Raw genomic sequence first — 25,414 nt, 5'->3', positions numbered from 1 at the left:
TGAGGTGGGGCCAAACATTATTTTTGCCACCAGACTCCATTTTGAATGACCGCTCCTTCCTTCTGACCTAACACTGGGTGGATTGCTGCACCAAGTTGTCACATGCCCTCTTCCCAGATCTTCGGGCTGCAGAATTACTCATCAGTGCTGGAAGCCTGCCCCTCCGCGCCTCGCTGTGGTGACCCCCACCCCAGCTGAGTCTCCACACAGCTGGGCTTGCTGTCTGCCCTGTGGTGAGTGGAAGGAATTCGGCATGAACTCTGCTCACTCAGCAGCCAGGCCTGGGGAGCACCGGACTGTGGAAAATCACATATGTTTTTCAAGTTGTTGAAAACCAAGGAAATTGTTCTGCCAGTTGTGAAGGTGGCTAGACACTGTCTGGGAGGCCTCAGGTCCCATGGCTCTGGGAGCCATCCCATCTTGTGGGCCCAAACAAGCTAACCCCACTGGTAATATCCAGGCACTTGGGCAGCAGAGAAGGGGGAGTTTCTAGGAGCCTTCCCCAAGAGGGAAGAACAAAAAGGAAGGAGCCTAGCCTGGTCCTTTCTCCTTTGGTCCCTGGAGGCAGATCCAGGACTCCAGGGGAGACATGGAGGGGCTGGCACCTGTGATCCCAGTAGCCTGCTGGCCAGAGCCCAGGCCTCCCAGACCTTCTATTGAGCCCCCTGCCCCAGATACACATGCTGGTGCTGGACAGCTGGGCTGTGGCGGAAGTTTACACAGAAAGGGTTTGCTGGGCCATCTCCGTACACGCAGCTTCACTTCTTTCTGAAGCCCAACCCATGTCTGAGCTGCAGCCATGGGGGTTCTGGGAGCCATGGAGGCCATGGGGCAGGTTAGGAGGGTCTGCTCCCAGCCTCCCAGACCCTACCACTCCTGCCTGTCCCCAGGCCCTGATGACCTCCCATCCTTCTGTGTCCTGCAGATCTCCGAAGTCAGAACTCAGGCACACTGGGCCCTGCTGGCAGGTGAGTTTCCACCTCTGACCAGGCTAAGGCACTAGGCAGCTCTGGAGGGTCAGGAGCTACAGCTTGGGTCCCAGTGGGAGGAGGCCGGCCTGTCCCCCTCCTCAGCTGCACTACCAGGCCCCTGACCCAACCTCAACTTCTCTCTTGGGGTCTCAGCCTTCGTGGCAGGGTTGATGGCCTCAGAGCTACATAGGGCCTACCCACTGGGCCATGCTCCCTCTCTCCCTGTTCCCCGCAGGTCAGCTTCACCAGCTTCCAACCTCGGACAGTTCTGGCTCTCTCAACAACTCTCCTTCCCATTCCAGCAGCAGCAAGGGAGAGGAGACACCCTCCCCAGCGCAGGCCCCACCCTCCCCAGTCCAGTCCTGCTGCAGTGGCTGTCCCTTAGGGGAGGGAAATGCCAAAGCAGTCCCTGCAACATCCATGTGGGAAGCCGAAAGTGGATCACCAGAGTGTCTACCAGCCCCCCACTGTAGCCCAGGAGAACACTTGGATGCAGGTGCAGACCCTGCTGAGTGGCAGGGGTAAGGGACCCTGAAAGTCGCTAGGTGCTCTCGGCTACAAGCCTCCCATCCCCCTGACTGGCTTCACTCTGGCAGCAGAGGGAGAAGTCCCCTCACCAGCCCTGTAGCAGAGCCTGGGCACAGGGCTAAAGCACTTCCTGGTACAGGTCTTCAAGTGGAGTGGGAGTCCCAGCCTCACCACCCAAGGGGAGGCACATCAGCCTGGCATGGAGAGCAGCTGCCTCCCATCCACCTGCCCAGACCCTTGGTGGCAGAGGGCCCCCAACCTCATGGCCCTCCTTGTAGCCCAGCTCTCCATGAGGGCTTTTGCACATGTTTTTATTGGTGACTCACTGTGACTGAAGAAAAGCCTCCTTCTATTCCTTTTTTGTTTTCTTATGGCTTCTATTTTCCCTGGCAGAGGATGTTGGGCCCAAATCCAATCCATGTGTGAGTTGTTCCCAGGGAAGTGACGTGCCATGCCACTTCACCCAGCCTTGGGCCGCTGGGCTTGACATGCTCAACTGGGGGCAATGGAGCAAATTCCCAGAACAAGTTTTGAGAAAGATGATTCAGAGGTTTGCAGAGGATGAGGAAAGGTGAGAGCTTGCAGATCCTTGCTGCCACCAGGACTGGCCTGGGGGCACGTGGCAGGTAGAGGCTGGCTCAGGTACACAGGGAGGCCTGGGTGTTGGGGCTCAGGGGCTGCTCTGAGATCCCCAGTGGGTAGAGATCAGGTTGATCTCTGAGGGCAAATGATGAGAGCTGAGAGGCAGCAGTGTGAGTGCTGAGAATGTGTGCTAGGCACAGCACATGCATGATCCTGTGTGAGCCACAAGGAGAACAGGGACACAGGTAGTTGGCACTGAGGCTACCTGCAGAGATGTGCCTGGGAGATAGAGCTGGAACCTGACACAGTCCCACTGCCTTTTCAAGGAGATGCAGTGAGAAAGCAAAGGCAGGGTCTTGGCAGGACCAGGTGTGAGAGGAGGCTAGGCCTCCCTGTGGTCCTGCTCCCAGGGGGCAGCACGTATCCTGGGCCCAGCAGCCTCCACTGTGGCCTCCCTGGCTGCTGTCTGCTTCAACTCATGTGGGGCTGCTCTGGGGACCCAGGTGCTTCCTGACCTGCTTTTCTTCTTTCCTTTTGACCCCAGGTCCAAACTCTGCCCTGTCAATCATCCCAGGGGCTCCTAGGCTTCCCTACCTGACTACTTCACTGGGACCAAATCCCCACAGACAATTGTGGCTTAGGGCTGTCTGCCTCTGCACTTGGCCCATGGGCTGCCTGTGAGTCTTCTCTTGCTTCCTCATTCTTTTGAGGGGGAATGTTCTCGGAGCTCTGTCCTTAGCTGTGATGACCACTGCGGGGCAGCCAACGTTTGCCCTGGAGAAACCTTACGGCAAACACCAGGCACCAAGGTGCACATCCCTGATGGATCCTGGGATCAGCTGACACTCAATCCACCTGCTCTCTGGGTCCCCTGGGTCCATGCGGCAGCTGGAGGTATTGTAGACACTTTTTAAAAAATGGGTTCTGGTAAGAAGAAGGTGAGAAATGGCTATTTGTCCACATTGGGACTCAAAGGGGTGGGATGGCATGCCCTTACATGGGACTCCTACCCCCAGCGGGGCAGCTGGCCACTCTGAGGGCAGTTTTGCACCTGCCTCCCGGCTGGAAAGTGAGTTCCCACTGTGCTGTCCTTCCCTGGGGCCCAGCACAGGGCCTGGCCCCACACAGACCTGAAGAGTTTGGTAGGATGACTGAATGAATTGACGCTGGGGTGCAGCAGGGCCCATGGGCAGAGGCTCCAGAGCCTGGGAAGGATGGGGTGGCCTTTCTGTGGCCCTCCAAATTGAGAGAGGTCTCAGACACCTGCCAGGTTTCCCAGTCACCCGCGGAGGGTTCAGTGCCCCGGTGGTCTTGGGGTCCCTCCTTAAGGGCGGTGCCTAGGGCAGAGGGAGGAGGGATGCCGGCCCCTTCACAACCGCAACCCAGGCCCTCCCCACCACCTTTCCTTCCTTCAGGCCCTCTGCCTTCCCAGTCGCCCCGCCCCCTGCCCCTCTGTCCTAGGCGCAAGTCTCCTGGCCTGGGACGCTCGCCGCCAGCGCCCGCCCGCCTGCCCCGCCCCTCGCCCCCCGCCCCCCCGCAGCCCCTCCGTCCACTCTCGGCTCCTCCTTCTCTTCCTCCTTCTCCTCCCCGGGGGTGGGGAGCCGGCTCCGGAAGCCCCGGCGCCCCCGCCCTGGCCCCCGCCAGCGCTTTGGAGACGGCTATCCGCGCGCGAGTGCGCCACGCGGGGCCGGAGCGCCTATCGCCGCCAGGGCCTCGGAGCGCGCCGACCACCCCTGAGCCCCTCCGGCCTCAGAGCCCCCTAGCACTCCCCTTCCCGGGTCCCCTCGCCCACCCTAATCCACTCTCCCGCCCTTTCTCGGATTCCCTTGCTCACCCCATCGTCTCTCCTGCCCCTTCCTGGATTCCCTCACCCGTCTCGATCCCCTCTCCGCCCTTTCCCAGAGCCCCTAGAGCCCTTGACCCCCCGCGCCCCCCCCCCGGAGCCCCCCGCGCGTGCCGCGACCATGGCGGCCGTGCGCGGGGCGCCGCTGCTCGGCTGCCTCTTGGCGTTGCTGGCCCTGTGCCCCGGAGGGCGCCCGCAGACGGTGCTGACCGACGACGAGATCGAGGAGTTCCTCGAGGGCTTCCTGTCAGAGCTAGGACCTGAGCCCCGGGAGGACGACATGGAGGCCCTGCCGCCTCCCGAGCCCACCCCGCGGGTCCGAAAAGCCCAGGCGGGGGGCAAGCCAGGGGCGCGGCCGGGGGCGGCTGCAGAAGGTAAGAGCCCAGGACAGGGCGGGGGCGTGGGGGGTTGGCATCTCAGGTGGGAACAGGGGGATTCGGCAGGGTCTGGCCACTCCCCAGTCGGCCCGGGGAGGAATGGCTGGCTTACTAATGCGCACGCGAGCCCAGATGCCTGGAGGGACCCTGTGCCAGGCCGAGGTCAGCGCTGGCCTGTAGGCACATCCAGCACCCGGGCGGCAGAGCCACTTTTGGGGGCCAGTGGCTCTAGGGTTGGTGCTGTGGTTGAACAGGTCGCTCATCCCCATTCCTCCAGTATGCGACAGGGACTAGGCTTGAGCCACAGGGGACTGTGCTGTGTCACCCCCTGCCATACTAATGGATCCACTCTGCCTATTGGTGGCACAGCTTCAGGTCATCCCTCCCTCCTGCCTTTGCCTTCCTACTCCAGGAGGACTCATGTAGGTGAGAAGGTTGTTGAAGACCCCTTTTCCCATAGGGCTTCAGGTGGCGGTGAGCAGTGGGTGGTCCTGCATTAGTACGGGAATTAGATGAGGTGATGCATCACTGAAGCATTTAACCCATGGCCTCTTGCATAATCGGTTGTCAGTAAATCTTAGCTGTTTTCATCGTGGCCCTCTGGAAGGTGGCAGAGGGTCTTGTGATCCTTCTCTCCCAGGAGATTCCAAGGCACCATCCAACATTCCTGATGTCAGCAGCCCCTCCTCTGCCACCCCAGCTCTAGATCTTTCCTGGCTGCTTCCCACACCCTGGGCTCCCTGTGCCCCTCCTGCCTCTGGCTCTCCTTCCAGGCTTGCTCTCCTGGCTCTGGGGAACCACTCAAGCAGCCCTGTGTCCCCTGGCTGTCTGCATTGGGTAGCTTTCCTGTGTTTCTGCCAAACTTCCCTCATGCTCCCCACCTCTCATCAGGTTCTCAACAGCACTTGCAGCTCCTGCTTAGGGTCCTGATTCCCCATGGGAATCCTCACAACCAGTCCCGGCTCCCTCTCCCAGACTCTGAAATGAGTGAGCAGCCACAAGCTCCCTACCTGTCCTTTCTGTCCTGTGTGTGATCCCCGAACTGCCCAGGACTCCCTATCCTTCTAACCAATTCCAAATCCCTTACTTCTCGAAAGGGGACCACTTCCTCTTCTTTGGGCTTCAATACTCAGCCAACTCCAGGTCCCTGCCCAGATGTCCCTGGGCTCTGAGCCCATGGAGTTCCCCCCTGCCTTCTCCTGCTGGGGGCAGCTTTGTGGTAGGGCCTCCAGCAGCACAGTAGGTGCTTTTCTCTGAAGCTTTTCTTGCCCTGTAGGAGACCCGGGGAAGGTCCTGGGTCCATGTCCCTTCCTTTGTATGGCAGTTGGCAGGGATGACCAGATGCTCCTCCAGGCCTGAATGGCTCAGTCACCTCTCTGCCCCTTCTGTGCCCAGCACAGAATAGTGGAGTGGATAGTAAGGAGCCCCTGTCGAGGCTTTGGCAGGTGGGGGGATGAGGTCCTCCCCCTGGGAACTGGGTACCCTATGCTCAGTCTTTAGAGAGGTTGAGATTGGTGGTCACAGACCCAGACTTGCAGACAGAAAACCCGGGTCCGGATCCCAGTTTGCCACTTGGGCAAGTGACTTAACCCCTCAGTTTGTTGATCCGCACCGGGAACTGACAAGAGTCCCTGTGCCCAGGTTCTGGGCATCTAGAGAGGGGCCTCATGGGGGCACAGAGCTGGCTCTGTTCATTTGACACGAGTCTGCGTCTTGGACAGTGCCTCCGGAAAAGACCAAAGACAAAGGGAAGAAAGGCAAGAAAGACAAAGGCCCCAAGGTGCCCAAGGATTCCCTGGAGGGGTCCCCCAAGCCGCCCAAGAAGGGGAAGGAGAAGCCACCCAAGGCCACGGAGAAGCCACCCAAGGCCACCAAGAAGCCCAAGGAGAAGCCACCTAAGGCCACCAAGAAGCCCAAGGAGAAGCCACCCAAGGCCACCAAGAAGCCCAAGGAGAAGCCACCCAAGGCCACCAAGAAGCCCCCGTCAGGGAAGAGGCCCCCCACTCTGGCTCCCTCAGAAACCCTGGAGTGGCCACTGCCCCCACCCCCCAGCCCTGGCCCCGAGGAGCTACCCCAGGAGAGAGGTTTGTGCCCGGCTCCTCTGGGGTGATGGGACTCTGACTGCCTGCTCTGGTGGAGGCAGGGAGTGGGAGGCAGGTTTATGGAGCCCTGTTTCCTATAGACCTTCAGCTCCCCACTGATGGGACCTCACTTTTGCTGTAAATTTCACAATTTGATTGGTGGGCTCCCTCAGTGCTGTAGCCTCTTTTGGGTAGGGAGAGGGCTTAGCAGCTTTGTGGGTGGGACCTCTGTCCCCACGTCCCTGCCCAGATGTCCCTGGGCTCTGAGCCCATGGAGTTCCCCCCTGCCTTCTCCTGCTGGGGGCGGCTTTGTGGTAGGGCCTCCAGCAGCACAGTAGGTTCCCCAGAAGGTGGGCCCAGCTTTCTGGCCCCATGAGATGCCAGCAGGACGCTGAAGGCCAGAGGACCTCAGTCCTCCTTGGAGTGAGCTCAGCCTCAGTAGGGTGTCCACAGGCTGTGTGTGGCCTCTGTGGGTGGCTGGTGGCCTGAGGCTCCCAAAGTGGTCAGAGCAGGCCTCCCGCCTACCTGCTTCTGGAACTCCTGTGTTGCAGGGGGGCCCCTCCCAAATAACTGGCAGAATCCAGGAGAGGAGACCCGTGTGGAGGCACGGGAGCACCAGCCTGGTGAGTGGCCGTCGTCTGCCTGGCCTCAGGGCCAGCTGCCCTGGCTGGTCGGACTGAGGGCTTCCCCAGAGTGGGCCTGGGTGGGGTTGTCAGGCAGCTACCAGCGTTTTCCCCTCAGAGCCAGAGGAGGAGACCGAGCTACCCACACTGGACTACAATGACCAGATCGAGAGGGAGGACTATGAGGACTGTGAGTAGGGCCCTGCCAGCCCCGCCTGGGTCGGACCCCTGGCCTGGGGGATGCGCCGATGGGCCCATCCCAGCCTTGGGCCCCACTCAGAGCCGGCCTCCCCCTCAGTTGAGTACATTCGGCGCCAGAAGCAGCCCAGGCCACCCCCAAGCAGAAGGAGGAGGCCCGAGCGGGTCTGGCCAGAGCCCCCTGAGGAGAAAGCCCCGGCCCCGGCCCCGGCGCCGGCCCCGGAGGAGAGGATTGGTAGGATGGGGGGCAGGAGAGGGGGTGCTCTGGCCATGGGTGCTCTGGCCCTCTCCTAACCTACCTGCTTCTCCAGAGCCGCCTGTGAAGCCTCTTCTGCCCCTGCTGCCCCCTGACTATGGTGATGGCTACGTGATCCCCAATTATGATGACAGTGAGTACCCAGCACCCCAGAGTCTGAGGGACATAGGCAGGTGGGGGTCGGGGGTGTGGTCAGGAGCCAGCTGGGGCGACTCACCCACCTTGCAACCCCACCTGTGCCTGTGGTTACCTCGCTGCCCCTGCTGTCCCCGGGTGCCCACCCCAGCCGCTGCCCAGTCTCCTCTGCCCTCAGGCTGGTCTTTCCTTGGCCACTTCCCTGGTTCCTGCTTGGCTGTGGCCCCCACTGGAGTGTCCCTAGGCACACACTCTGCCCTCTCACACATGTGGGCTCCAGCCCTCCCAGTCTGGTGCTCTGGCTTCCCGCTGGCTCGTGGCCACCGCCCCACTCTTTTCAGGGAGCTCGAGGGCTTTTACCTCCCCCTTGCTCATGCCCCTGCGTCTCTGGAGCCCTTAGGTTCCCTTTTCTCCTGGGCAGCAGCCTGTGCATTGCCACTTCCCTGCCCCCAGGTCCCCATCAGTGCCTCCAGTGTCCCCCCATCTCACACCCCCACTTGCAACCCCAGGCACAGGTGCCAGTTGTCCCTCCAGGCCTTTCCCATGCCCTGGGCCTCGAATCCTCCTTTCACCAGGCCAGATGCTCCTGGGAGACCTGGCTGGTGACTTCAGCAGGGTCTTGCTCAGCTGCCCCCTGAGCTCGGGCTGCTCCTGACTCCTGCAGGACCCTCTCTCCCCACTCAGGACCCCTCTGTCCCCCATCTCCCGTCTTCCTCCCCTCTGGCGTGGTCCTGCCCTGCTGAGCTCCTGTGGACCCAGGAGCTGCGGCCCCGCAGCAGGGTCAGGGCGGCCTCAGCTGGCTCTCCCTCCCCGCAGTGGACTATTACTTTGGGCCTCCTCCACCCCAGAAGCCCGATGCTGAGCGCCAGACGGATGAAGAGAAGGAGGAGCTGAGTGAGTGGGACCAAGCACTTCCTGCACCAGGCCTGCCCTGAAGGCCACCTGGGGCCTGCCTGACCCATCCCACGTGGCCCCCAAATCCCAGAGCCAGGCTGACTGGGCCCTCCTACCTTGTACCTTCCAGAGAAACCCAAAAAGGAGGATGGCAGGCCCAAGGAGGAGACCGACAAGTGGGCAGTGGAGAAGGGCAAGGACCATAAAGGTGTGTGACTGGGGCTCGGGGCCTGGGTCCCTGTGGGGCAACATCTGGACTCCTGATTGCCTCCCAGGCCCTTGGTGCCATGTCCTCCCTTCATTGTCCCTAGAGCCCCGAAAGGGCGAGGAGGTGGAGGAGGAGTGGACGCCTACAGAGAAAGTCAGTAAGTGGGGGGCCCAGGGGGGTGAGGGTGGGAGCCACAGGATGGGGGTGCTGGGACAAGTGACTGGCCCAAGGCCACAAACAGGACCCAGCCCCTGAAACCCTTTCCTACTCTTAGATTCTTGGGACCCAGAATGGAGGGGCCCCGGGAGCCCAGGACAGCCTCACTTGGCTGCCCCAGCCCTGGACCCCAGGCTGGCCTACTTCAGGAGGGTGGCAGCTCCCCAGGGCCCCTAGCGGCTGGGCATGGTAGGGGGAGGACCTGAGGCCTTGGTGGGGAGTGAGGACCTCAGCTACCTTCACAGGTGTCCCTACAGGGCCATTGTGCAGACGGTCCCCATCTGTAGCTGCGCCCTGGGGGAGTTCTGTGATTTCACGTGTGTCCCCTGAGAGCTGGGCATGGTCAGCCCATTCTCCAGATGGGGCAGCTGAGGCCCAGGGAGAGGAAGCACAGGCTGGGATTGGAAGCAGCTCCTGGCCTGGCTTTGAGTCAATTCCAGGTGGGCTGGTGCAGGGCACCAGGGAGCCACCAGCCAACTAGAGCTGCCCTCTGACTGGTGTCCCCGATGTGCCGGGAGTGGGCTCTGGGCTCCTTGGTTCTGGGTTTGGTGGTGGGAAGGATGGAGCTAGTGAGCCACCAGTCCCACCAGTCTGGGGTACGCGTCCTCAGAGTGTCCCCCCATTGGGATGGAGTCACACCGTATCGAGGACAACCAGATCCGAGCCTCCTCCATGCTGCGCCACGGCCTGGGGGCACAGCGCGGCCGGCTCAACATGCAGGTGGGCATTGGGATGGGCCCATCTCCCAACTGGGATGATGGACTCCTCTGCCCATGCTCAGCCTCCCCTGTCCCCTGGACAGGCCGGTGCCACCGAGGACGACTACTATGATGGCGCATGGTGTGCCGAGGACGATGCCAGGACCCAGTGGATAGAGGTGGACACCAGGAGGACTACCCGGTTCACAGGCGTCATCACCCAGGGCCGAGACTCCAGCATCCAGTGCGTGGCCAGGCTCGTGGGTAGTTGGCAGGGGGGAGTGGCTCCATACGCATGGCTTTGTGTCCCATTAAGGAGATTCCAGTGGGCCCTTCTTTGGCCCAGCCAAAGAAGGCCAAAAAGATCAGTGAGGAGCTGACCCTGCCCATCCCCACTCCTCAGCCATGGTCAGTCAGCCCCTGTGTCCTGATGAGCACATGAGTTTAGGGACAGACCACCTGCCCATGGCTATGTGACAGGCATAGGACCCAGGCTCAACACCTGGGCTGTGTGCCACCGCCCTGCTAGCTCTTAAATTCCTGGGGCTCAGAAGAGGGAGGCTCAGGCCACCTGAGGGCCTGGGAAGGGGAAGATCCTTGCTGTGACCACTGTCCACTCCACAGTGACGATTTTGTGACCACCTTCTTCGTGGGCTTCAGCAACGACAGCCAGACGTGGGTGATGTACACCAACGGCTATGAGGAAATGGTGGGCACCATGCCCAGGCTCCTGGCTCTGCTCCCATTGTCTGGGCGGGGGGGCGGGCTCTCAGAGGGGTTGGCAGTACTGCTCTGAGGCCTGCCTCTCCCCAGACCTTTCATGGGAACGTGGACAAGGACACACCCGTGCTGAGTGAGCTCCCAGAGCCGGTGGTGGCTCGTTTCATCCGCATCTACCCACTCACCTGGAATGGCAGCCTGTGCATGCGCCTGGAGGTGCTGGGGTGCCCTGTGGCCCGTGAGTGTGGAGGGCTGGCAGGGGCTCAGAGGGGAGGTGGGGTGCTAGGGTGGGCCACCCGGCACCCGGCTAAAGACAACCCCGCCTCCCTTGCAGCTGTCTACAGCTACTATGCACAGAACGAGGTGGTGGCCACGGATGACCTGGATTTCCGGCACCACAGCTACAAGGACATGCGCCAGGTTGGGAACATCTATCCTGGGGCTGGGGGTGGGACCTGTCTGTCTGACAGGGGAGTGTGTGCCTGGTGTCACAGGGCCCAGTCCCTACTGGTTCCAGGGACGCTGGCTGTCCCTCACCTTAGGAAGGAGGCCAGTACCTGGGGGCTGCCTGAAGGGGTCATGCCTGTCCCTTGCCATAGACCAGGCCCTGGAAGTGGATGGAAGGGGCATGGTCAGCGGGGGGCGGATTGCGTGATTGATTCCATGTCCTCCCCCTCTGCCCCAGCTCATGAAGGTGGTGAATGAGGAGTGCCCCACCATCACCCGCACTTACAGCCTGGGCAAAAGCTCGCGAGGCCTCAAGATCTATGCCATGGAGATCTCAGACAACCCTGGGGAGCATGAACTGGGTGAGAGTCTGTGGGTGCCAGCAGCTGGCCTGCGCTGCTGGTGAGCAGAGTTCACTGCCTCCCGCCTGTTCTGGAGCCCCTCTGGGGATTCAGGCTTGTCTTACAGGGCCCTAGGAGCCCCAGCTGTCCCCCAGACCCTCAGGTGTGAGGTGGGTCTGGGTCCTTCTTCAGCTGCCCTGGGCCTTGGGAGACTGAGTGCTCACTGAGGCTCCCGCCCTTGCAGGGGAGCCCGAGTTCCGCTACACTGCTGGGATCCATGGCAACGAGGTGCTGGGCCGAGAGCTGCTGCTGCTGCTCATGCAGTACCTGTGCCGCGAGTACCGCGATGGGAACCCGCGTGTGCGCAGCCTGGTGCAGGACACACGCATCCACCTGGTGCCCTCACTGAACCCTGATGGCTACGAGGTGGCAGCGCAGATGGTGGGTTGAGGGGTGAGGCTGGCTGGGGCCAGGCAGCCAGGGCTTGTGGGGGTGTGGGTGGCCCATGCCTACCCTGCTGGCTCTCGACAGGGCTCAGAGTTTGGGAACTGGGCGCTGGGATTGTGGACCGAGGAGGGCTTTGACATCTTTGAAGATTTCCCGGATCTCAACTCTGTGCTCTGGGGAGCTGAGGAGAGGAAATGGGTCCCCTACCGGGTCCCCAACAATAACTTGCCCATCCCTGAACGCTACCTTTCGCCAGATGCCACGGTGAGGCTGCAGCCTGGCTGAGAGGGCAGGAGGGAGCAGCTGGACCCTGGGGTCCTGGTGTTCTGGGCTTGGGGGTGGGGCTGACGGTGCCTGAGCTCCAGACGCTGAGGCTCTGGGGGTTGGGGGACAGGGGAGTGTGCGAGTACTGGTGTGAAGCTTCATGGAGGGTGATGGGCTAGGGTGGGGATGGTGGCTGGAGGCTGCAGCCCTGGCTTCACATGGGCTGGCCACTCCAGGTATCCACAGAGGTCCGGGCCATCATTGCCTGGATGGAAAAGAACCCCTTCGTGCTGGGAGCAAATCTGAACGGCGGTGAGCGGCTAGTATCCTACCCCTACGACATGGCCCGCACACCTACCCAGGAGCAGCTGCTGGCCGCAGCCATGGCAGCCGCCCGCGGGGAGGATGAGGATGAGGTCTCTGAGGCCCAGGAGACCCCAGACCACGCCATCTTCCGCTGGCTCGCCATCTCCTTCGCCTCCGCCCACCTCACCTTGACCGAGCCCTATCGCGGAGGCTGCCAAGCCCAGGACTACACCGGCGGCATGGGCATCGTCAACGGGGCCAAGTGGAACCCCCGGTCCGGGAGTGAGTCAGCCTGGAAGGGGCTGTGGGCGGGGCCTAGTCCGGAGAGGGGCTGACTTTGGGTCTGTATCTGTCCCCGGCCAGCTATCAATGACTTCAGTTATCTGCATACCAACTGCCTGGAGCTCTCCTTCTACCTGGGCTGTGACAAGTTCCCTCATGAGAGTGAGCTGCCCCGCGAGTGGGAGAACAACAAGGAGGCGCTGCTCACCTTCATGGAGCAGGTGTGGTGGCCAGGGCAATGCCTGGGGAGAGGAGGCTGCAGAGATTCCTGGATGGAATCTCCTGGCGGGAGGGAGCAGCGGACCACATTGGACCTTCCTCAGGACCAACAGCCCTCACCTGCTTCCCCAGGTGCACCGCGGCATTAAGGGGGTGGTGACGGATGAGCAAGGCATCCCCATTGCCAACGCCACCATCTCTGTGAGTGGCATTAATCACGGCGTGAAGACAGGTACCTAGTGTGCACATCTTTACCCCACCTTCCTGAGGGAGGACCCTGCCAGAGAGGATGGGGGCTTGGGGAACTCAGTGAGCAGGCAGAGTCTGGGGAGCCTGGGGGCGGAACCAGGGAGGCGGAGCCTAGGGGCAGGACTCAGGGAGGGCGGGGCCTAGGGGCAGGACTGAGTGGGAGGGTGGGGGCCTGGGAGGGGCGCTCTGGGGCAGCCGGATCGTCCTCCCTCCGCAGCCAGTGGTGGTGATTACTGGCGAATCTTGAACCCGGGTGAGTACCGCGTGACAGCCCACGCGGAGGGCTACACCCCGAGTGCCAAGACCTGTAATGTTGACTATGACATCGGGGCCACTCAGTGCAACTTCATCCTGGCTCGCTCCAACTGGAAGCGCATCCGGGAGATCATGGCCATGAACGGGAATCGGCCTATCCCACACATAGACCCATCGCGCCCTATGACCCCCCAGCAGCGACGCCTGCAGCAGCGGCGCCTACAGCACCGTCTGCGGCTTCGGGCACAGATGCGGCTGCGGCGCCTCAACGCCACCACCACCCTAGGCCCCCACACTGTGCCTTCCACGCTGCCCCCTGCCCCTGCCACCACCCTGAGCACTACCATAGAGCCCTGGGGCCTTGTACCCCCAACCACCGCTGGCTGGGAGGAGTCAGAGACTGAGACCTACACAGAGGTGGTGACAGAGTTTGGGACCGAGGTGGAGCCCGAGTTTGGGACCAAGGTGGAGCCCGAGTTTGAGACCCAGTTGGAGACTGAGTTTGAGACCCAGCTGGAGCCTGAGTTTGAGGAAGAGGAGGAGGAGGAGGAAGAGGAGATAGCCACTGGCCAGGCATTCCCCTTCACAACAGTTGAGACCTACACAGTGAACTTTGGGGACTTCTGAGATCAGGGTCCTACCAAGGCCCCAGCCCAGCTCAAGCTACAGCAGTAGCACTTCCCAAGCCTGCTGACCACAGTCACATCACCCATCAGCACACGGAAGGCCCCCGGTGTGGACACTGAAAGGAAGGGCTGGTCCTGCCCCTTTGAGGGGGTGCAAACATGACCAGGACCTAAGAGCCAGAGGCTGTGTGGAGGCTCCTGCTCCACCTGCCAGTCTCGTAAGAGATGGGGTTGCTGCAGTGTTGTAGTAGTGGCAGAGGGAGGGAGCCGAGGTCACTCCAATAAAACAAGCTCATGGCACAGACTGCTCACATTCTGAGGAGTCAGGGATGGGGAGGAGGAGGGAGACCAGCTGGTGGGTGCAGGGGCTATGGTCACTGTGGGTATCCCTGCAGGAGTCCTGTATCCAGACTGCCCAGGGCTCAAGGCTCGCATCAGCAAGTGCTCAGGCTTTATTTACAATGCCAACACTGCAGGGAATGAACAGCCTCCATCTGGGCCTCTCTGGTCAAAACCACCTTTTTGAGTCAGGGGCCCAGCCCCAGGCCTCCCAGGTCATCGTCCTCTGCCCCGAAGCCCGAGAAGCTGATGGGCTGGCAGGCCAGGCTGCGCAGGTTCACAAGGCAGGCGGTCTGCGTGGCACTGAAGTCAGGGACAGTCACCAACAACACTGTCTGGTCCTCAGGACCTGCAAAGAAGTCACATAGGACTCACTGTAGGTTCCAAGTAAGTCCTGCCTCAAAGAGAAGCTGCCAGAAATAAACAGGAGTCCCCGTTGGCACACAGTGGGGCAGTGACAATAGGAGACCAGAGATTAGCCTTGAGAAGCACACAGGCTGGGAGCTGTTCTAGCCCCTGCCCAGCTGGCCAGGCAGCTTGGCTCCCACAGTGAAATAATGGCTGCACAGCAGACCTCAGCCGTCCATCCCACAAGAGCTGGGGGGACTCCACAATGCAGGTTTTCTTCTCTGTCCCCAGGTGAGAACCTTGTTCCCAGGTAAGAGTGAATCAGCAAATCAGGCCTGGGCCCCCAGAAGACAAAAATTACCTTGGATGATTTTGGAGCCAAAGCTGGGGGTGTTGCCACAAAAGTAGACATGCGGGCACTCTAGGAAGATGAATGGGTCGGTTTTGTAGAAGGGGTAACAACCTGGAGGAGAACAGGCAGCTCTGAGGAGGGTTCCAGCTTCAGCACTAGCACTCTGCACAGGATGTGGGGCTGCAGCCCCTCCTCCCACTGCAGGCCAGTAGGAGACCCCCAGTGTGACAACAGGAGCACCTCCAGATACTGTCACAAGACCTTGGCCCTGCTGTTGCTGCGTGTCGGGGTGGGGAGCCATTGGCCTTAGAATTAAGATTCTAGAGTAGCTTCCAGAGCAGGTGCCAAGCCTCTGAACTCCTCAGCTCTCAGCAATGCTGGCAAGTGCAAACCCATAGGGGGACCCTGTGCACTTCAGGGTCCTGCCAGGCCTCCTGGCCCTCTGCTCCCACCCCGTATGGCTGAGCCTGTTACCTAGAGTGTCAGGTGCTGTGGGGCTGATGTGACGGACCCGCAGGGTCCACTCCAGAATCTCCAAGTGATCCTCCATGCTGCTGTATCGGAAAATGTCACTCACGTTCTGTCCTGATGTCCCCAAGAATCTGCAAGGCAAAGCTCAGCTGACCCTTGGCTACGGGTGCCACCCATAGTGGTCAGCACAGAGCTCATCTGGCGCTCTTGTGGGGATGCCCCAGAGAGAAGGAACAGATACCAGGTGGGCCTCTGCAGCCCTGCCACCTTCCTGGACCCTCCCTCCCCTCCCCTCTTTGTGCCTCCTGAGGCAAAAGGCTGGGTCAGACTGAAGTGTGGCTGTGCCAGCTACCTGACTCCATCAATGGTGGCCTGGTAGGGGTTGGTGACCAGCTGGAGCGTGGAGTAGGCAGTGGCCAGCGGGAACATGCAGGGGTGGAGGGGCTGCTGGGGGAGCGTGTAGTTGGTGGGATCAAACTCGCCTGGCATCACATCCACGGGCACTGAGGCCTGGAAGGCACAGGGCAGGGAGAGCTCAACCCCAAAGGAGCCCCCTACCCCAACTCCAGCCACTCCCCCTGCCCTCCTGCCTGCCTTCTCTTGCCCAGTGGCAGCTTTGAAGACTGCAATCCTCATCACCCCTCCAGCCTCCAGCTCACTCACACTCAGTTGCAGGAGGATCTCATCCAGCATCTTCACAGCCTCCACGCTGGCTGCCTGGGTTTTCTTGGTGAGGTACTTGGCCTGGAATAGAAGCCCAGGAAGCCATCAGGCCCAGGTGAGTCCCAGACTCAGAGGAGAGCAGAGCCCCCTCAGCTGGAAGATGAAGATGTTGTCCCATAGACCTTCACTCCCTTCTAGCCTCCCACCACCCTCAGCGAGGGCCTGGGCACGAGAAGCCCCAGTGCAGGAGGCCCCAGTGTCACTGCAGGGCGCTTCCCACCGACCTGCAAGACTTCACAGGGTACCCAACTCGCCATGGGGAAGGAGAGTCTTACAGGTTTGCAGCCTCCTGGGCTGGGGCTGAATGCAGCCAGGCGGGCTCCATACCTTATTGATAGAATCTCTGCTCTGGGTGCTGTGGCTGAGGAGGTTACCGGCGAGGATAACCCGGGAGACATGAGCGGCACTGCACTGCTCCCCTTCGTCCCCAAGCTGCCCTGTCACCACATCCACCAGCAGCTGGGTGCCCAGCAGGCTCTCACCTCCACCTCCACCCAGGCCCAGGCCGGACACGAGCAGCACGAACCTATGGGAGAAAGTGGGGTCCTCCAGGGTGCCAAGAAGGGAGGCAGCCCCTCCTAGGTGCGACTCAAAGATTCCACTGACCATGAGCTGGTTCCGGCCCCCGAGAATTGCTGCTCACCTATCTGTGTCAAGTGGGGGTGCGGGCTTCTGGGGAGCAAGGTCAGCAAAGCAATGGTCCTCCACCAGAAACTTCCCATCGTCTCTCACGGAGCCAAACACAGCCAGGACAGTCCCTGGGGAGCAGCGGCATCAGGCCTGATCAGGGAGCCCCAGGTGCTACCACTCCTCCAGTCACCCCAACAGGCAAAACCAGCCAGTCCTCCACAACCACATTGGTGAATTCTCACCTAGGACTCCCGGAGGCATGCCTGCTTCCTGGGGTCACTGCCTTTGGATGGAGGTGGGGAGACCCATTTCCCAGCCAGGTCTCACCCAATCTGATGGCCTCTGACCACCTGCAGCCTCACCTACCTCCTCAAGAACACACATGTGCCCAGGCCACACCCCCCTGCACATCCCCCCAGGCTCCCCACTCACACCCATCCCTAACACACCACTGCTGGGCTCTTCACCTGCATCACCCTCATCCCCTCATTGGGCTCCCTACCTGTAACCAGCTTTGACACATCAATGGTGCCTTTTAGTTTGATACGCTGCAGTTCATCTTCCAAGACCAGTTCATCATCTGGGTGTATGTATTTGCTCCGAGGAGGCTGGGGGAGCAGGTTGTGCTGGAATGCAGAGACAGGAGGTATAATCTTGAGGCCAGAGCCCATCAAGGCTCTGGTGTTAGTGAGCTGGCACCCCAGCCCCAACCCCTCTGGAGCCCATCATTTCTGAACCTGCTTCCCCACACCCCCGCCCCCAGGGAGGTGTTCTAGGGGGAGGCCAGTTCTGCTTGGCGGCCCCGCCGTGTAGTGCCCTGCCTCACCTCCTCGCTGATCTCCCGCAGGATGGAGGGCTGCAGCGGCATGGCCTTGAACAGAGTGCCCACCACACAGCACTTCTCCCCAGGCTGCAGCTCACACAGCTTCTTCACCCCCACTCCACTGCCTAGGACACGAGGGGTACAGACTCAGAGATGAAGTAGCCCCCACCCTGAGAGAGGCCATGGAGGCTCTGCCCAGCACCCCACGAGAGGCCAATCCCAGGGCCCTGGCCCTCGCCAGGAGAGAAAATCAAGTGCAAGGACCCCTTGGACTTCAAGGTGACAGTAAAAGGTGAGTCAGCCACAGAAGACCAGGGACTCTGGGTGTGGTTGGGCCCTGGATGCCAAGTGTCCTCATGAGGAACAGAGAAACAGACACACAGACAAGAGGGAGTGTGAAGATGGGCAGAGTGGAGTGACGCGGCCATAAGCCCAGGAACGCCAGGGAAGAGGCCAGGAAGGACCCTCCCCTCGGGCCTTCAGAAGGAGCCAATTCTGCTGACATCTGGATTTCAACTTCTGGCCTTCAGAACTACCAGAGAGTAAATGTCTGTGTTTTTTGTTTTTTTTTTTTTTTGAGACGGAGTCTTGCTCTGTCACCCAGGCTGGAGTGCAGTGGCACAATCTCAGCTCACTGCAAGCTCCGCCTCCGGGGTGAATTGCATTCTCCTGCCTCAGCCTCCCGAGTAGCTGGGACTACAGGCGTGTGCCACCACACCTGGCTAATTTTTTTTTTTTTTTGTATTTTTAGTAGAGACAGGGTTTCACCGTGTTAGCCAGTATGGTCTCAATCTCCTAACCTTGTGATCCGCCCGCCTCAGCCTCCCAAAGTGCTGGGATTACAGTGGTGAGCCACCACGCCCTGCCATGTCTGTTGTTTTAAGTCAACCAGTTTGTGGTGCTTTGTTACAGTGCCTACAGGAAACTAATACAAAGTACTGCTTCACTTATACCTAAATTACAACACTGATTCTTAAAAAGAAGCATGCCAAGTCTCAACACGGCCCTGCCCTACAAATAACTGCCATTTTCTTTAAGACTTTAGATTCTTCCACCCCACTCTCCACCCCTACCATATGCTTCACCCTCTGAGAGCAGAGATACTCAAAATGCAGACCTCAGATCCCCTCCACCCATTCCATTCCCGTGCAGTCAGGTGGCCTTGTTTACCCAGGGCACCTGGGCACCGTCTTCCCCAGCCTCTTCTTGGGATCCTGAAGAGGCTGTGAACAAGAACACATGGGAGGGGCTCGGCACTCTCAAGAAGAAAGGTATGGAGAGTCAGTGTGGGCAGGAGGGAGGAATACAGGTCTCCACACAGCACAGATCCAGGCCTGGAGAAAACACTGAGGAGGTGATAGGGTAACGCAGATGCCAGACCAGCCCCTTAGCCTAGCTGACTCCAGCACAGCCCGAGCCCCTGCTGCCTGGGAAGAAACGGGAACATTCCTCAAATCTACACCTTAGTGAGCAGACAGAGGTGAGCAACTCAAAACAAGACAAGAAGGATGCCAGCTGCAGACAGCAATGCAACAGACTCCACATCCTCACCTATCCCACGCTTACTCTCTCCAGGTGGCCTAAGCACTGTACATGTAACTCAGCCAACCCTGAAAACGTGCCAGGAGTAGATATCATCACCCCACTGATGCACAGAGCAACGTGTCCAAGGGCACACAACTGGGATCCAAGTGTGTGCCCCTGAGCACTGGGCAGAATGTCATCCCTGTAACTGATAGCAGGATAGCAGGATACTCAGGCAATATGCTGGCACCAAGATCGAAACTGGACAGAAAGGCCAACACTTGCCCCCACTGAACCCACTGGGTCTAGGCCAGAGAGCGACAACAGGCCATAAACAAGTATCTCGCCACAGTGACAAGTGCTGTGAACAAATGGTGAGCTGAGGTAGAAAACAGAGGCCCTCATTGGTCAAGGTGGCCCCTCAAAGAATATAATACTTCAGCTGACAGTGGGGCCTAGATGGGGTCATGGGAAGACGAGGGAAAGAGTGTGCCAAATGAAGGGAAAAGCCTACGGCAGGAAGGGCCGGGCAGGTTTGGGGAACAGGTGAGTGGAGAGACCAATTTGGAGAGACAGGCTGAGCTTCAGTGAGGACATGTAGAAGTCACATGTAGGTATTCAGGGTGAGGGCCAGCATCAACCACCAGGCCTGTGAGTGAGTGCTACTGCCTCGCCACTAGCAACACATTCATCGTGGCAGGTGTTTGGTTTCCTGACCAGTCTGTGGGCACAGTGAAATCGCTGTCGTCCATCACTGGGGAGCTTTTTCGGCAGCTCCAATAACTGGGAGAGAAATGTGCAACCAGAGGAGGTGCTGCCGGAAAGAATCTAGAAGGTGGCATTGACATTGGGCCCAAGTAGTAACTGAGCTCTAAAAAGAGCCAAGGAAGGTGTCCCGAGGGCTGAAAGGAAAGTGAGGAAAAGCTACCAGAGCCGCAGGAGGGAGCCCCCGATTATGTGGGAGAGGAGAGGTGAACAGCACTTTTGTCTCAGGTAAACAAAACAGAAAACATCCTGATATGGTTTGGCTCTGTGTCCCCACCCACATCTTATCTGGAATTATAATCCACACGGTGTTGACGGAGGGACCTGGTGGGAGGTGATTGGATCGTGGGGGTGGATTTCCCCCATGCTGTTCTTGTGATGGTGAGTGAGATCAAACCATCATGTGATCTGATGGTTTAAAAATGGTTGGCAGTTCCCCTCACTCTCTCTCTCCTGCCATCATGTAAACGTGCCTTGCTTTCCCTTCACCTTCTGCCATGATTGTTGAGTTTCCTGAGGCCTCCCCAGCCATGTGGAACTGTGAGTCAATTAAACCTCTTTTCTTTATAAATTACCCTATCTCAGGTAGTTCTTTATAGCAATGTGAAAACGGACTAATACATATCCCTAATGAATTTGTTGTTCTAGCTAGATTTCTGGGCCCAGTGTTCTCCTGGCTGCCTATAATAAGAGTTGATCTTGGCTTGGTGTGGGATGAGATGGGCTTCTCAAAGCTCCTCAGGGGATTCCAATGTGCAACTAGGGCTAAGATCCATTTCACCTGGTGCCAAGGACAATAAAAACGAGTAAGACCTGGTCTCACCTACAAGATCCTCAGTTTAAAAAGATAATAGGAGATGGATTTGAAAACTACCTGGAAAGCCACTCTTATGTAAGTGGTAGGAATGGGGGAATGCGGCAGCACCCAAAACTCAAAGGGGGAGATGGGGGTCCCTATTTCACCACCAAGAATAATCCAACTGCAGGAGAGATCACCGAGGAAGAAATGGGGGCAAAGAACAAGGGTTGTGTTGGCCAGGCCACTTTATTAGGAAAGACAGCTCAAGGGACAGGAAAATTTATGGCCAGCAAATATAGGGGCCAGGAGGAGAGGCAAACAGACATGAGTGAACAGAGGGGGTCCCCTCGAGACCAGAGAGTGCGTCCTCACCAGTCTTGGCTCCTGGTGCCTGGCTCCAGGCTTCCCACACTGAGGGGCTCTCTGGCTACAGCACAGGCAAATACTTGAGTAATCTGCACTGAAGATAGGAAAACCATTTTCCTCTGCCAGTGAAATAATCACCATCACCGCCAGAACTAAGTCCTTATCTCCAACCAGCCTCTGAACTAAAACTAACTTCAAACCCACAAATTACTTAATTTAATCCTTGTTACTATCTTAAGAAGAAACTGAGGGAAAAAGAGGTTAATTTTCCCAAGGTAACAGGAGGTGGGATCAATTAGAGAAATGTTCCCGTTCTCTTGCAGAACATTTCTAAGTTCTGGGCTAGTGTGGGGGAAGCACCTTCCCAAACTCTCACTTACCCCAGTGCTGCTGGGCCCGGTTCTCCAGGAAGGGTCTCATTTGGATGAGGCGGGTGGCATAAATGTGGGCATACTGCCGGCTAAAGCTGCGCTCTCCTAGCCGGAAGGGTTGCGAGGAGTTGGTGTAGGTCGCCACTGGCACCCGGGCAAAGGTGGCATTGTTGGCTGATGGTGGGGACAGCAGAGTGTGGGTCCTCTGGGCAGCCTGCTCAGAAAACATGGCCACACTCCTGGCTTGCTTGGTCCACACAGCTTCGCCCAGGCCAAGGAGGGTCACTGTGAAAACACAAAGGCATTCCTGCTGCCCCTGCCCATCCCCAAAGCAGCAGCTCTCCTGCAGTCTCACTGCACCCAAAGGATACTGGGAAAAGAAGGGGAACAATTGTAGTTGACACCAGACATTGTGTCCACTTGGAAATTTATCATGTCTGGATACCGATGTCTCACCCTGTAGCAGTCATCCAAAAAGAGAAAAGGAAAGCTAAGAGTGTTTGTCTCATCTGGAGTTCTCCCCGAACCCCAGACTCAAGTGTCCTGTTCCATCTGGACAACTATCAGGGTCTCAATCAAGTTCAGCGTGCCCCAAATGGAATGCCTGATCTGCCCCCGTCCAGCTCTCCAGCACCTGCCTCATCTCCAGACATGAGGCCTGCCTTATTAAATAAGCCTCCTGTGAAATAATAAGTCTATTACTAAATAATAAAATGAACTAAACCAAAACCAAAACATAAATCAGTCACTGCTCTGCTCAAAACTCTCCAAAGTGTCCTCATTTCATTGAATAAGGCCCTAAGTCCTTACAACTGCCTATGAGATCTGCTCCACTGGTCCTCTCCCTTCCTGGTTCCCACTCCTCCACCTTGGGTCCCTCCCCAGAGCAGGAGGCCTCTGAACTCTTGCTTGCCCCTCTCCCATATACCTATAGGGCTCACTTGCCCATTTCCTTCAAGTTCTTACATCTTTACTCAAATGTTACCTTGTGCCCTGCCCATCTGATTTACAACTGCAACCCTTCCCAGTACTTCAATTGTTATTGTTGTTTACATCATTTACCTTCTAACAAACTATATTTTAAACGTATTGTCTGCCTGCTGCAATTAAACCATAAGCTCCAGGAGGGCTGAGATTTTTGTGTCTTATGCCACTACCCACCTGGGGCTACGAAGTAGATGTGGTGAGTCCAACTGTGATGTTTGGGTTGGACACACAACGGATTTCCAAGAATAGTACAAAGAATGTCCCAATACTTTCTTCAAATACAACTGAAATAACAGTTTGGATATATTTATGGATTTACTCCAACTGATTTCTGTTTCGTTTTACTTTTTTCGTACACCTACTAGAAAGTTAAAAAATTCCGTAGCGGCTTGCAATCTATCTCCATGGGACAGCACTGGCCTGGGACACAGGCTCCGCACACGTGTCTAACGAGTGACTAGTTAAGAGTTTTCGGCTGGAACCTGTTTGATGGCGGCAGCAGCCAGGCCGCGCTGCTTGGGATGGGGCCGAGGGCGCCCTGGGGGCTGCCCCAGTCACGGCGGGTGTCCCCGGCTCGGATCCACGCGGCAGCTGCGGAACGTCTGTCAAGACACTAGCCCACCGCCCCAGGAGCCCGGTAGCGCGGCCTGAAACAGCCACCCACAGCTGACCCCGTTTCCCTGGACCCCACTCACCGCGCGGCGCGCCGCATCCCGCCAATCTCCGCGCGCCTGCCCCGCCCATCGCCGCAACTCGCCAATCCCCGGGCGACTTCCCCGCCCATCGCCTCAAGTCACCAATCGCTGCCCTCCTCGCCCCGTCCATCACCAGGCGCCGCATCCCGCCGACCACCTTTCACCCAGTCCCTGGACCTACAGAGAACGCGGAGCCCCACCCTCGGTTTCCTGGGCAACGCGGTGCTGGGGCTCGCGGGCGTGCGCCGCGGGTCTAGGGTTGGCGGCCGCGCGTGCAAGGTTGGGCTGGCGGGAGGTGTAGTCTTCCAGTGGGCTGACCGCGTCACCCCGCCAGGCCCTACCCAAACCTCTCAGTGGCCGTCACCCCGCCAGGCCTCCCAGTGGTCGCCCGCCGGCCTCCTTGGTAAAGCCCCCGGCGTCCCGGTTTTCCCCGCAGAGCTGCCCACTTGTAGCAATGGCGTCACGCGTAGAGGATCCCAACAGAAAGAAGGCCCAAGGCCCACAAACGGGGCCGGGGAGAAGTAACCCTTCCTGAAGGGATGGCGCGGGGTGTCGGGGTTCCTCCGGTCCTGCCAGCGTCTGCGCCCGGGAAGTGCATTGGCTGTTTCGGGGTCCTCCCCAGCCTGCCCACAGCTGCACACCAGCTTCCGGCCCAACACTCTCCAATCTCCAGTGTTCTCGTTGTCCCCGTTATTCGTACTCGTTCTTACCACCACCTCTTTCTGAGTGCTGTCTGTCACACATACTTTTTTTTTTTTTTTTCCATCTCCACTAATATATAGAATTCCTCACCCCATCAAGAGGCGCTTCCCCACTAAGCTTCCCAGGCTCCCCGTGCCGCGCGCTGATTCTTCCAGGCGTCCTCTAGAGCTACTGTTCTGCTCCTTCCCTGGGCCTGTTTCCTAAGTCCAGGTCTTGTCTGCACAACAAGTGGATATTAACACTCGTTAATTATCACTTAATATTTTAATTTTTTGTTTTTGTTTGTTTGAGGCAGCGTCTTGCTCTGTGGCCCAGGCTGTAGTGCAGTGGTGTGATCTCGGCTCACTGCAGCCTCGAACTCGCAGACTCCAGTGATTCTCCAGTCTCAACCTCCGAGTAGCTGGGACCACAGGCGAGCACCACCACTCCTGGCTACTTTAAGTTTTTGTGTGTGTATGCGTGTGTGTGTAGAGACAGGGTCTCCCAACGGTGCCCAGGCTAGTGTGGAACTCCTGGGCTCAAGTGATCCTCCCACCTCAGCCTCCCAAAGTGCTGGGATTACAGGCATGAGCCACCACGCCCGGCCTTATATTTTAATTTAAAATGTGATATTTTAATTATTAATGACACATTAATTCACCTGCTCCTCAAATAATCCTTTAGGTGGGATACAGTGGCTCACGCCTGTGTCCCAGCACTTTGGGAGGCTGAGGTGGGAGGGTCGCTTAAGCCCAGGAAGTTGAGGTTGCAGTGACCTAAGATTGCACTACTGCACTCCAGCCTGAGCGACAGAGCCAGATGCTGTCTCAAAGCAAACAAGCAAACAAACAAAAAACCTTTGAAGCATGAACTATTATTTTTCTCCCACTTTACACTTGAAGAAATTGAGGCAGAGTGGGCAAGAGAGATCAGTAGCTAGTGAGTAATAGCTGGGATTCACACAAAGACAGCAGGACTATTGCTGGTAAGGTTGGGCTGTTCTGACCCTTGACCTGAAACATTATACATGTATTGGGCAAACAAATAATTTTACTTCTTCCTTTCCAATTCAGATGCTTTTTATTTCTTTTTGTTACCTGATTACTCTGGCTAGAACTTTGAATACTATGTTGAATAGAAGCAGTGAAAGTGGGCATTTTGTCTTATTCCTGATCTTAAAGGAGAAGCTTTCAGGCTTTCAGCATTGAATATGTTGTTAGCTGTGAGTTTTGGGATTTGGCGTATGGATTTTATTATTGGAGGTAGTTTCCTTCTATTCTTTGTTGAGCTTTTTCTTCTTTCAAAAGAGTGTTGAATTTTGTCAAATACTTTTTTGACATCAATTGAGATGACCATGTGGGTTTTTTTTTTTCTGTTAATGTGGTCTGTGACATTTATTGATTATTATGTTGAACCATTCTAGTATTTCAGGAACAAATTCCACTTGGTGGAATTACAAACCAAAGTTACAATAATACTAGCTTTTACTGTATTCTCTTTTATATAATTAATTTTATTTTAGTTGACCCTGAATTTTGCTTTACCATAGATCGTTATTTCTCCCCTCCAAGTACTAACCAGGCCCAACTCTGCTTAGCTTCTGAGATTGGACACATTCAGGGTGGTATGGCGATAGATGAGATCTTTATTCCTTTATTCAGCTTTTTTTTTTTTTTGAGACAGGGTCTCAGTCTGTCATCCAGGCTGGAGTGCAGTGGCACAATCTCGGCTCACTGCAACCTCCGCCTCCTGGGTTCAAGTGATTCTCTTGCCT

General features: G+C 57.9%; 2 protein-coding genes across 4 annotated transcripts; one reads left to right on the top strand and one right to left on the bottom strand.

The window, feature by feature from the left end:
• Nucleotides 1-3,671: 3,671 nt before the first annotated feature.
• AEBP1 (AE binding protein 1) lies at nucleotides 3,672-14,070 on the top strand. Of its 2 annotated transcripts, none has more exons than XM_007981459.3 (21): nucleotides 3,672-4,298; nucleotides 6,023-6,385; nucleotides 6,934-7,005; nucleotides 7,124-7,195; nucleotides 7,304-7,438; nucleotides 7,515-7,592; nucleotides 8,411-8,488; nucleotides 8,619-8,696; nucleotides 8,800-8,853; nucleotides 9,523-9,632; nucleotides 9,715-9,854; nucleotides 10,235-10,319; nucleotides 10,424-10,568; nucleotides 10,665-10,750; nucleotides 11,016-11,139; nucleotides 11,363-11,559; nucleotides 11,650-11,829; nucleotides 12,066-12,417; nucleotides 12,499-12,638; nucleotides 12,769-12,868; nucleotides 13,103-14,070. In XM_007981459.3, the coding sequence occupies exons 1-21, from the start codon at nucleotides 4,046-4,048 to the stop codon at nucleotides 13,765-13,767; spliced, it is 3,507 nt and encodes a 1,168-aa protein (XP_007979650.2). In that variant the 5' UTR covers nucleotides 3,672-4,045; the 3' UTR covers nucleotides 13,768-14,070. The 2 variants fall into 2 exon arrangements, with proteins under 2 accessions (XP_007979650.2, XP_037844148.1); XM_037988220.2 differs by having other exon boundaries at nucleotides 13,081-13,224.
• Nucleotides 14,071-14,195: 125 nt separating this feature from the next.
• POLD2 (DNA polymerase delta 2, accessory subunit) lies at nucleotides 14,196-23,083 on the bottom strand. Of its 2 annotated transcripts, none has more exons than XM_007981460.3 (11): nucleotides 22,960-23,083; nucleotides 21,287-21,562; nucleotides 17,456-17,577; nucleotides 17,132-17,255; nucleotides 16,643-16,757; nucleotides 16,327-16,525; nucleotides 15,940-16,020; nucleotides 15,629-15,786; nucleotides 15,280-15,407; nucleotides 14,815-14,916; nucleotides 14,196-14,454 (listed from the first exon to the last, which is right to left on the bottom strand). In XM_007981460.3, the coding sequence occupies exons 1-11, from the start codon at nucleotides 23,006-23,008 to the stop codon at nucleotides 14,294-14,296; spliced, it is 1,515 nt and encodes a 504-aa protein (XP_007979651.2). In that variant the 5' UTR covers nucleotides 23,009-23,083; the 3' UTR covers nucleotides 14,196-14,293. The 2 variants fall into 2 exon arrangements, with proteins under 2 accessions (XP_007979651.2, XP_037844149.1); XM_037988221.2 differs by lacking the exon at nucleotides 22,960-23,083 and adding an exon at nucleotides 22,439-22,941.
• Nucleotides 23,084-25,414: the final 2,331 nt, after the last annotated feature.

Source organism: Chlorocebus sabaeus, chromosome 21 (genome assembly GCF_047675955.1).
Source record: "Chlorocebus sabaeus isolate Y175 chromosome 21, mChlSab1.0.hap1, whole genome shotgun sequence".
NCBI lineage: Eukaryota > Metazoa > Chordata > Mammalia > Primates > Cercopithecidae > Chlorocebus > Chlorocebus sabaeus.
The sequence above is the reverse complement of the archived record's forward strand: the minus strand, read 5'-3'. Positions and strand labels throughout refer to the sequence as shown.